General features: G+C 47.8%; 1 protein-coding gene across 1 annotated transcript; it reads right to left on the reverse strand.

Annotated features, from left to right (window-relative positions):
• Nucleotides 1-2601: 2601 nt before the first annotated feature.
• On the reverse strand, nucleotides 2602-5529 carry CCN1 (cellular communication network factor 1). The gene is made up of 5 exons (XM_006080478.3): nucleotides 5240-5529; nucleotides 4714-4927; nucleotides 4006-4362; nucleotides 3669-3880; nucleotides 2602-3554 (listed from the first exon to the last, which is right to left on the reverse strand). Exons 1-5 carry the CDS (start codon nucleotides 5300-5302, stop codon nucleotides 3252-3254), a joined length of 1149 nt encoding a protein of 382 aa, XP_006080540.2. The 5' UTR covers nucleotides 5303-5529; the 3' UTR covers nucleotides 2602-3251.
• Nucleotides 5530-11719: the final 6190 nt, after the last annotated feature.

An 11719-nucleotide genomic window follows, 5' to 3' on the forward strand; every position in this document is an offset into this window, starting at 1 on the left:
GGGCTTGAACCCAGGTCTCCCGCATTGCAGGCAGACACTTTACTGTCTGAGCCACCATTCTTTGGGACTTTTTTTTTAGAAATATAAAATGTCTCAAAGAATATTTCTTAAGATTCACTAAATTCCTAGGATTCTGGCATCACTTTATAACTCTCAAGGCTTACATCTCTATCAAAAACAAAACAAGAAAACAGCTCAAGAACATCAGAATCTTTTAGATTGGAAAGTGGTTACAACATAAGATCTTTACCACATGTGGTGGTGTTTAGTCGACCCCATGGGCTATAGCTTGCCAGGCTCCTCTGTCCATGGAATTCTCCAGGCCAGAATACTAGAGTGGGTTGCCATTTCTTCTCCAGAGGATCTTCCTGACCCAAGGATTGAACCTGGGTCTCCTGAACTGCAGGCAGTTTCTTTACCAACTGAGCTACCAGGGAAGCCCATGCGTAGAGGGTACAAATATGTTCTATTTCACATTTGCAATGCATGGTTTTTTGTTTTCTCAATATTTGAAGTAGGCAGTGTTCCATTTTAGACCTAGATAAAACTGATATGTTCTAAATTGCATAATTTCATTCTCAATTACTTTTAATGTCTTCACTCTCACTCTTTTTCTATTGCCAAATCAAATATTTTGTGTCTATTGGCATTTTTTAAAATTAATTAAGTACTCATTGAATCAGCATTTGTGTATCATTTAGTGTATTTCTTATAAGTTTAATGATCAAAGATCTAGTATTTTCCCATGCTAGATATGTTTCACATTTGAACTTCAATGGACAAATACTGGGCTTCCCTGGCTGCTCAGATGGTAAAGAATCTGGCTGTGGGAGACCTGGGTTCCATCCCTGGGTTGGGAAGACCCCCTGGAGGAGAGCATGGCAGCCCACTCTAGTATTCTTGCCTAGGGAATCCCCATGGATAGCGGAGCCTGGAGGGCTACAGTCCATGGAGTTGCAGAGAATCAGACATGACTGAGCAACTAAGCACAGCACAGGACAAATATTACCTCTCTACATACTTAAAGAGTCTATAAAATATTGCTCCTTGATCTTCATGTAAGAAGCAATTTGCTGGGCTCTAATATTGGAAGACAATACCAGGATTGGTGCCTGGGAATGCATAAATTTTGCCTAAAGGTTCAGATGTCTGTTTAACAATATTGCACCAAAAATCCTCACAACTTTATTATGTTTCACATGTTCTGTTGCACTGACAAGTTTAACTGCATCCAAGACTGAGCCAGGTGGTGTTCAAATTTCCAAATACCTTAAAATTTGAATGCCTCAGGCAAGAAAACCTGACCACTCAGTAGGCAAAATTTATAATATTTAAGGCAAGACATCGTCAGAGTCAAAAGAGTGAAGGCCTTTGTCCACAGATTTTGCTATCACATTTACTTGAAAAGTTATGAATTTCAGTAAGGCTTTAAAACAGGTGCTCAGGCAGTGTTTTTCTGTAGATCTTAAAGGAGCATCAATATTAAACTATTTTGAAAATTCACAAGTTCCCAGAAGCGGCTCCTCTTTTAAAGCACCTTCTCTTGTTGCCTAAAGATTCAAGTACTCTCTTAACTAAGTGAAGACCGAAATATTTCACTATGGATTTGAACAGGAGCCAAGAAGCTTAGATGAAAGGGAAACTTCTCTCTATAAAACATTTATTGTCAGTGCTTTCTTAAGATGTGATTCTTCTAAAACTAGCTACCAGCATTTTACCAAACACTGACGCAGCCTTCTCAACCTCTCCTAGACCTACAATTCAGGTCCTTTTAGGAATGCACTGCATCTAGCCTCTGACCCTCTGGATAGCCAGTTCTGTCTAACTGCTCCCTCCTGCCTCAATATATTATATATTATAAAAAGGAAAGGGGGTGGGGTAGCATGGTCCTCACGCTATTGGAAAAGTACTTGAAATTCCTTGCATTCCTTTGCATTTAACAGCATGTTTACCTAATCATCGGCTTATTAGGATTAACACAAGTCAATGTTCAAATTCATTTAATGAAAACAAACTGACTTCTGTAGATTGTAAGATTTTTTTCTCTGATCCCAACCATGGGTGAATTTTTAAGTCATTCTCCCAGGTTTTAGGAACGATACTAGAAAAATATGAACAGGTGACTTGATAGCACATCATCCAACCAATTTAAATCTTGCCCATGGATTTAGATGTGGGCAGCCTGAGTTATGGACTGTTTTCATTAAAGTTTCTCTCCTCTCTAAAGGGATGTGCACAGTTACCTAGTGATTAAAGAGCTTGGGTGATGGAGACCCTTAGGCTTTGAATTCTTATGAAAATAAAGCATTATTATTTAAATCACAAACTTAACTTCGGATTCCTTCTTATGCTTTGTACAAGGGCTGGGGTTCAATGTGTTTTTAAAACAGATTACTTTAAATGCCAAGGTTTTTCTCTACTGAATTTATAAAAGCAATCATTGTTAGATTTTTTTAAGTTAGTTCCCTGCTCTATCCCAAGCACTAGAACAGTTCCTGGCTCACTCAGTAAATCTTGTTTCAGTGATTGAATGCATAAGCTGGATGGTCCCCAATGGCTTTGAACATTCTCTAAAAATACTGAATGCCATACACTCAGATATTAGGTAAATATTTCTTTATTAAATGATTAATTCCATAAATAAATTCTTTTCACTGAATATAAAATTAAAATCATTTACAAATTATTCCAGTATTACATTTCCCCTCCCTCCCCAAAAGCTACATTTTGATAAATAAAAACATTCAGTCTTAAAACACCTGATTTCTGTTTGTAATTTAGAGTGCAGATAGCTGCCTCTCATGGACACTCACAGAGTGTCACCTTCAGAAAGGGACGGACCCCCTTCCCATTTACTTCTGTCAAAGGATGAAGGTTTCAACTGTCCAACTAATCTTAATTACCTTTTACAACTGTAAAACCGAAAGGAAAAAAGCCTAGAGAAAAATATGCTTACCAAATAATTTACAAACAGAAAACAGAACGTCATCAACACCACAAGCTCCAAAATGAAGCGGTAACGTGCGCTCCAATACTATGAAGCGAAGTATTCTCCAATCGCCGCTGCATTAGTGTCCATGTGCACCAGCACACCTGGCAGTTTCCAAATACCTTAATACTACTCAAGAATGAGCAATGCCTCCCTTCTACCATAAGTCCCTTCACCCCGCCGCCCCCACCCATGCCTCCGTGATTCTGACACTCCTCTCTCCCCACTTTGTCCACCCTTGTGCTGGAAACTCGAGTTGCATTTAGTCCCTAAACTTGTGAATGTCATTGAACAGCCTGTAGAAAGGGAAGGCAGCCTCGTTGGCATGCGGGCAGTTGTAGTTGCATCTGCAGGACTGTATCATCATGACGTTCTTGGAAAACATTTCACCGTCTTCGCAGCGGAACCGCATCTTCACAGTCCTGGTCTGCTGAGGCGTGCAGCAGCGGCCGTCCACGCAGGAACCGCAGTACTTGGGCCGGTATTTCTTCACACTCGAACATCCAGCGTAAGTAAAGTGAACCGGTTCGGGGGATTTCTTGGTCTTGCTGCATTTCTTGCCCTTCTGTAAGAAAACAGAAGGGAAGTTAGTGTTTTCTCTTTCTTGGAAGAGAAGGTCCCTTCTCACCCAGTCAACACCCAGGGGACCAGTCTACAGCACAGCACCGCAGGCACTTACTTTCAGGCTGCTGTACACCGGCTGTCCACAAGGCCGCACTTCACAGATCCGGGTTTCTTTCACCAGGCGGCATTCAGGGTTGTCATTGGTAACGCGTGTGGAGATACCAGTTCCACAGGTCTTTGAGCACTGGGACCATGAAGTTGTTTGGACGATACATTTCTGGCCACGTGAAGAAGGGTTGTAAAGAATGCGAGGTTCCATTCCAAAAACTAGACAGACAAACAAGAGGGAAGAGTTCTCAGAGACATAGGGACACAAACAAATTCAAGTTCTCATTTCTCTAAAGCTTCAGACTAGGCATAGGGTTCAGTGCAAGGTCGCAGTCTTAACTTACCGGGGAGCCGCTTCAGGAAGCCGCTTTTTCCAACTGCAATTAATTCATTGTTTCTCGTTAACTCCACCTCCGAGTCATCGAAGGCCAGCTCCTTGCCCTGGAGGCCCTCCCCGTCGTCCATAGGGTCCTTGGCACTGTCGTCGTCGCAGACCCACTCCTCACAGCACTGCCCGGTAACTTTGACCAGCCGGAGGTTGGGGCAGCCCAAGTTGGGGAGAGAGAGTTCTTGGGGGCACAGAGGAATGCAGCCCACGGCGCCGTCGATACATGTGCACTGATGTTTACAGTTGGGCTGGAAACTTTCCCCATTCTGGTAGATTCTGGAGTTATATTCACAGGGTCTGCCCTCCGACTGAGCTGCAAAGAGCACCGAAAAAGAAAGGAAGGGGTGGATAAAGGTAAGATTCCGAACTACGGCCTGAAACTCATACATATTTTCTGCTGCTTAATTCAATTTATGGTAAAGTTTCCTACAATTCCCCGGAGACTCCAGGCCAGAACAATAAGTTAGTCAGGAATCACTTTTCCGTATGCGCTTTTCGTTGGGCCCAGACACACTGAATTGCATTCCAGACTGCTGAAATCATGTGCCTTTCTGCCAAGCTACCAACAACAAAGCATCACCATACATGGTCTCAAAATTACTAAACTTCTGGACTTCGGGGACTATTCTTTTTTTTAAAAGGGGCCAAACCGCAAGCCTCTTACCTCTGCAGATCCCCTTCAGAGCGGTGGAGTTGGCGCCGAAGTTGCATTCCAGCCCCTTGGTGTGGTCGCAGGGCTGCGTTTTGCTGCAGTCCTCGTTGAGCTGCTTGGCGCAGACCTTACAGCAGCCGCAGGCGTCCCGGACCAGCCCGACTCCCGGGGCGCACTTGGGAGCCTCCAGGGGGCAGTGGCAGGCGGTGGGGCAGGTGGAGAGAGCCTGGAAAGGGGGTGAGGAAACGCGTGAGGCTCCGCGGGGTACGCAGGAGAGGCGCCCCAGGAAGGGACGAGGGTGTCTGACCCGGGCGGCAGGAGAGGGGGTTTTCTGATCCCGTCCAGCCCGGCTGTCCTGGGCAGCGGCGCATGCCAGAAGGCCCCCTGCAGGTCTTCAGGGCGGGCTTAAAGAAAGAGCTATCCCGAAACGCCCCCCCACCCCCGAACTTTGGAGTCTAGCTTTTCCGACCGCGGGTCGTCCGGGGAAAGGAGAAGGGGCTGTGAGAACGGACGGGGAAGCGGTGGCCTAAGAACTCACCAGCCTGGCCAAGTGGAGAAGGGTGACGGCGAGGGCGAGCGTCCTGGCGGTGCGGGAGCTCATCGTGGCGCGCAGGAGTGGTCCCGGCTAGCGCAGAGGCAAAGACGCCAACACACCAGAGCGCAGCGGGCGAGCCGGTGCGGCTGGGGTAGTGGGCCGGGCGGCGGGGAGGCGAGGGCCGGGGCAGCGAGCAGTTTGCGGGCGTCCTTCTTCCGAGGTCCTGGCCGAGGAGTAGCGGAGGACGCGGGTGCTGCTCGGGGGCGCTCTCGCTCGCGGTCTGCCCCAGCGCCCAGAGCCCGCCTTTTATACCGGCCGGTCGCGGCGCCGCGTGTTTCAGTGACGTCGGCTCTGTCTGTGCGTTCCAGAATTCTCAAACATCTCAGGAATGCTGGTTGGCGCGGGCTCCTGCCAAGCGCCTCCCCTGGCTCCGTTGCACTTTTTTTTTTTTTTTTTTTTGTCCTGGACCCGTCAAGAAAACAATCTTCCTTTTTTTCCACTTTAAATAACGACTTCTATTGGGGAGGGCTCTTCTTGGCGTGATGATGGTGATGGTGGTGGAAGGGCTGAGGGGGGCGAGTTCAGAACTTTGCCTGGACTGGGAGGGTGGGGGGACCTGGAGGGAGGGATAAAAGTCGTTTTGTTTGGTGATACCGAGTTGACCCCGCAGCCTTGGAAGCCCTCACCCGGGAAGGCAGCGAGCTGTTTGCCTGTTTACAGCGAAGGTGAGAATCAAGTTATCTATTGAGAAAGGCGAACGAGGAGGGGGAGTGTCTGGGAGCCAGGACTCTATCTGAGGACTTCATAGAGGCATGCTCTGATCAAGTCCCAAAGCTTTGGCATGGTGTTTATTAGCCAAGTTAAATATATTGCAAATTAATACCCGCAGTGGCATTTATGAATGAGAAGGGGGGAAAAATCTACTCCCCCCATTGTCTGGCAGATTCCCAGGCAGAGGTCTTCCCTCTTCCGCATCACCCCTCCCCCCCCACCCCCCCCGCTTTTTGGTACGTCGTACTTGTTTGTTTTTGGAGGTTCCCACTTAAGTTCCAGCCCACTGCCTGGGTTGGAAGTCCGAGAGGAAACGAACGCAGGGAGTTCTCCGGGAGGCTGTCTTACACTTCCGCACGGATGCAGGAGACTGGGTAAGCCCTTCCAGTTTCCCTCCGCGGGCGGGAGGCGACGCTAACTAAGCAGACAGCCAGAAGCGTAGAGGACTACCGTCAAGTGATTTGTATTGAGATCATTACCGGCATATACAGCAAAATCAAACCAGATTCCAGCACCATTGTGCCCAGTAAATCTCTGGAGAAAACAAACACCTTGACATGGAAAGTTTTGCAGGGGGGGTTAACTCCTTTCCTGGGACTACTTAGAAGCCTCCCATTTCAAGTGAATTGCAATGCTTTGCCCTCTAAATACAGAGAAATTAGTCTTAGGATGTAATATTTTGTAGTAAAAAAAAAAGTTGGCAATTTTAAGGTCTTTTTCTACGAGCAACACATTCAGTAGAAGAGCCCTTACAAAGCAAATTATTTGAACTTCAAAAACCATCAGTGTGCTTGACAAATGTTCCCTCAAAGTTTAAAAAACTACACTTCTTGTGTAATTTTCATAAAAACATACACAGTAATTATGCCAGTTTGTCATGTATATGTGCTCTAGGAGAAATTCTTGTCCTTTGTAATGTTTAGGGCTGTTCAGTCTAAATGACTGAGCCGTCTGGCTTAAGAAGGCCTTCAGTGTAATTTTCTGTGAATGATTGATAAACACAATAAAGACCTACTGCAATGAAAACATTCTCCAATGCAGAGAACTGTGGCAGGAAAGAGTTAAGTTTCATTCATTCAAAAGTGCTCTTCCAGAAGTCTAAGAGACTTTTACTAGAGGGAATAGGATCTTTAAGGTTTAGTTGGGACGGGGGGTCTTACTTTTCAAGACAATAAACTGTCAGGTTTTCTGGGCCTTATCCAAGTCAACTCACCAGTTATTATTTAGAAAGCGTTTTTGTTTTTTCCTGTAGTAGAGTTTCAGTATTGTTTCCTCCATAATGAAGTGACTAGGAGTAGATGCAGAACAGGGTGGGAGGAGGCGGTGGAGAGAGAATGGAGAGGAGCTTTCCTGGCTTCTGTTGCGGGTCTTTTCTATTTGACTTCATGGTTGTAAGTATTTCCAGATGGTGAATCAGACACCAGACGTAACAATATTTCCATATTTGGGTATAGCAGTAGCCTGCGTTTTTAACATTTTTCTGCCTCTGTTATCCAACCACAAAGCATTCTTGACAGCTTCAAATGTTGTTAAATATAGACTTAACTTCTGTTCCCAGGGCAGGAAATTCTTTGGAATTCCTTGTTTTTCATACAATCTGTCTATCATAATTTAAAAATGAAATTACGACAGATGATCCAACTGGCTCGTGTATACACCTTGTTCCTTTATGGAAGTTGTATAGGGGGTGGAGGCAAGGGGGAGCTCAGAGAGATTCAGTGTGCAGCACAGCATTCACAAACACACCATTCCAGAGATTCCATTAAAAATCAGATTAAAGTTTTCTAACAAGAGTGTGTGGGTTTGTTTCTGGACTTCATCTGGGGAATCTTGGAGGATGAGTTTGCCTCAGAGGAGAAGCTTACAGAACCTCACCGTCAGCTGCCCATTTAAAGCAGGGGGTGTGTTGTGGGAGTGGGTGGGAAGCGGGAGCAAACAGGGCCAGGACGCGGGAGCCGGAGAGACAGGAGTAACCTGTGTGCACAGCCTTTCCCTATACTATGTCCTGGTTCCACTGCTAGTAAACGACAGCATCAAACAAGAGGAATAGCAGCTCCTTAAGTCCTGTTCCAGGAAGGTCCAGAAACCCCAAACGTCCGGTTGCCTTCTAGCCTCCTCTGCTGAGAGCTGTAGAGCAGCTCACGTTGACAGACTGCAGGGTAAATGTGCAAACGTTTATGGGTAAGTGTCCTCTGGTCCTCCTTCTGCATGGCTCTTTTGCTCTCTTTCCTCCCCCACCCTCCCTCTCCGGGTGCCCCAAGAGTGAATAACGGGCCGTCTTGTTTCCTTGGGCTGCAGGGCACGGAGAAGGGGCTGATTGTCTTCTCAGCTCCTGGCTTTGGACTGAGCGATGGGAACGTCTCTTGTCCGCTGATGCCAGGGAATTTTAGGTCACCAAAAGAAGGGTTCACTGTCTGGCGGCAACTGAGAATAATAATCACCCTAAATCTGGCGACTCCGGTTTCCTAGCCCTAGACCAGTGGTTCTTCAACTTTGGCCCGCATCAGACTCACCTGGAGGGCTGGGTAGATGACCGACCCAACTGGCCCCACCCTAGAATTTGTTATTAGTTCTAAGAAGTTTCTTAGTTTCTAATTAGTTCTAATTAGTTTCAAAGAAGTCTCGAGGTGATGTGATCCCGCTGGTTCGGGGAATCACACCCTGAGGACCACCGCCTTGGATGACAAAAGTGCCTGTAAGAGCTGTGTGTGTGCTTGCATTTGTCCTCAGTCAGGCACTCGGTGGTCTCACAACTCCACTTTTTTAGCCACCTTAAGGAACAGAACAACTGATGGGGACAGCGAAAGGCCGGCTTTAAGGCTATTCGATCTCTCCCCACCGCCTAGCCTACCCCGAGAGATCTCAGGGAGAGTCAGAGAGCAAGATGGGGGCAGGAACTGAGTGGTAATGGTGCTGGGAAGGCCTCGGCTGCTCCCCGCACCTCTGCGGAGACAGCGGGTAGGGGCCGCGCGGCGAGAGTGGTATGGGGAGGGGAGAGATCCGGGGCCGAGCACCGAGAAGCGCCCGGCCGCCTGCCGCCCGCTGCCCCCTGCCGGCTGTCCGGACCGCGCACCCGGAGTCACCGCGGTTGCCAGGACTAGAGGTTTCCGGCGGCGCGCGCCGCGGGACGTTTCCAGCCCCAGCCCATATTTGGTGAAAGTCTTTCAAGACTCCGTCATCCAGCTCTGGGGGGCGGAGGCGACGGCGGCGGCCTTAGGAGCTGGGCCCGGCAACCGCGCGGCCGCCGCGTCGCTGAAGAGTTACCGCGTCCGGCCCTCGCGCCGCGGGGCGGCAGGCGTGCCGGGCGTGCGGGTGCGCTCGTGCCCCGGAGACCGCGGCCGCGGGACCCGTACCTGCACCCCTTGCGAGGGCTCGGCCCGCCCTGCGCTGCGTGGGAGGCTGGCGCGGAGGGCGCCGGCCGGATTGTGTCACTTTTCCCGTCCACCCCGCTGTTGACTCGTCCTCCCAACGGGGCAGAGTTGCCGCGTTGTGCCAGACTTGGAGGGTACGCCCAGGCGCGGGGGTGTGGGTGTGTGTCGGAACCAGGCGTTCTTGAGACATCAAGCCCACCAGAGAGTGGGGACCAGGAATCAATTTTGGGGAGTAGTCCCCGAGGGCCTTGGTTCCGTTATCCCTAGAAGGGAGAGAGGCTCTTGGGTCTCCCACAACCTTTCCTTCCCTCCTCATCAATAAGTTCCGTGGAGGCGGAACCCCTGGATAGGAAGCCCTAGCTCTGTCGTCCACTAGCCTACAGTCTTCAGTAAACTGCACATCCTTAATGGACCCTGTATCCTTCATCAGTAAATTGGGAAAGGAGCAGTGGTAAAACTGGATCAGTCCCTTTCAGGGCCAAATTTCATATCATCCTCTGCTGATAATGACAGAAGCCAATGCTTATATAGGGCTCACTTTGTGTCAGGCATGGTTTTGAATGCCTGCTATTTATTATTTGATTCTCTAATGCCCCATTGAAGGCATCGTTAACACCATTCTCTAAATGGAAAAAAATTGGAGGCACAGAGGGTAAATGTTTAGTCAAAGAGCACTCAGTTAGGTAGCTGAATTGAACCCAGGCTTCTTGGTCCTAGCTGACCTTGCGCTTAACCGCTGTGCCTACTCCCCATCACTTAGAAGTTCAGACCTGCCCCTTCTTCTGAAACTTACCTTTATTTAACTCGATCACAACTTACCCAGATACTCCAGGATAAATGCATCAGATAGAAAAGAAGTTGATGAGTTAACTGAAGCTGTATAAGGATTGCCTTATGTACTGGCTCTTGGGCTTCCCTGGTGGCTCAGACTATAAAAATCTGCCTGAAAATGTGGGAGACCTGGGTTCAGTCCCTGGGTTGGGAATATCCCCTGGAGGAAGGCATGGCAACCCACTCCAGTATTCTTGCCTGGAAAAGCCCCATGGACAGAGGAGCCTGGCAGGCTACAGTCCATGGGGTCGCAAAGAGTTGGACACGACTGAGCAACTAGGCACTAGGCACGGAGTAGCACTGGCCCTTGGGGAGGGGAGGGAGATGGTCATTGCATTTCAATGGAAAAAGCCTTAATGCAAACAAACTCTTTGACACCTTGGCAGATGGCAGAGAAGACATCTAGGCCTTTGGAACCCTTCTTTAATCTTATAAGCCACATTGATCAGACAGTCCTACTTCTGGAGTAAGGGTTAGCCTGGTAAGAGCTACATTTGACACTGAGATAGTTTTCACAGCTACTTACTTGATAGTTTATCAGTCTGGGTGCTTCTTATACACTCAATCTACTTTTAACTTGTTTTTTTTCCAGTTATGAGCATAATCAGCTATGTATATGAGGACAAATGGCTTATCTTCTTCAAACCCCAGATTTATTCTGAGCTCATGATATGTCATGGCACCAAAAAGAGGACTTTAATATTGGCCTTCCCCTGAACGACTTTACAGTCTGACGCTTTTGGGCCTGGGCAATGGATATAGAACTAATCTGAGTCTATAAGGATAAACAAGAGTCTGATACATGGAAAGATATTTGAGGGAATAGAGCTTTGATGATCCACTAGTAAGGTTTGGCCATAGAATTCCTTTGGGGAACTGGCAAGAGACGTCAACTGGATCTTCTGCCAGTGGCCTTGCCCATCTGATTGGGACTCTGTCTACAGGTAGTGGTGAGCCTGTGAGGTTTTGCCTTGGTTTCCTCTCATCTATAAGATAATGGCTTTGCCCCAGCTCAGGGAATATGCACGGAAGGGCTCAAAGGGATCAGCCAGGTAACAAAATGCCATTCCAAGGATTTTTGTCTGATGACACTGGCCTCAGCCTGGGGCAACAATGTGGGTAGTGTAGACTCTATGAGGGGTGGAGTGGGGGCTGAGTGGTTGGTAGGTGAAAATGTAAATCCAGTGTTTGCTTGTTTTCTCAAATTTTAGAGGTACTAGTGATCTGAATTTTTACACGAAGGCTTTTAATTTTTAAAATATTGACAATTAGTTAAAACAGTGTTAAAATGCCATCTAAGTTAATCCTGGGAAAACTCAAGAAGACAATGCGTGGGAGCTGCTAATGTGATCTCCAGACTAAATGTCTCTGAAAACTTGTCCTGCTCTGGCATTCTGTAACTCTCAGCCTCTCTTGACATATTAAGGAATAGCACCATGGGCTCCACTGAACTGGCACGTTGGTTAGGCTTTCATTTGTTTAAGAGTTAGGGCTGTCACTTGACTCAGTT

This window comes from Bubalus bubalis, chromosome 6, assembly GCF_019923935.1.
Source record: "Bubalus bubalis isolate 160015118507 breed Murrah chromosome 6, NDDB_SH_1, whole genome shotgun sequence".
NCBI classification, from domain to species: Eukaryota; Metazoa; Chordata; class Mammalia; order Artiodactyla; family Bovidae; genus Bubalus; species Bubalus bubalis.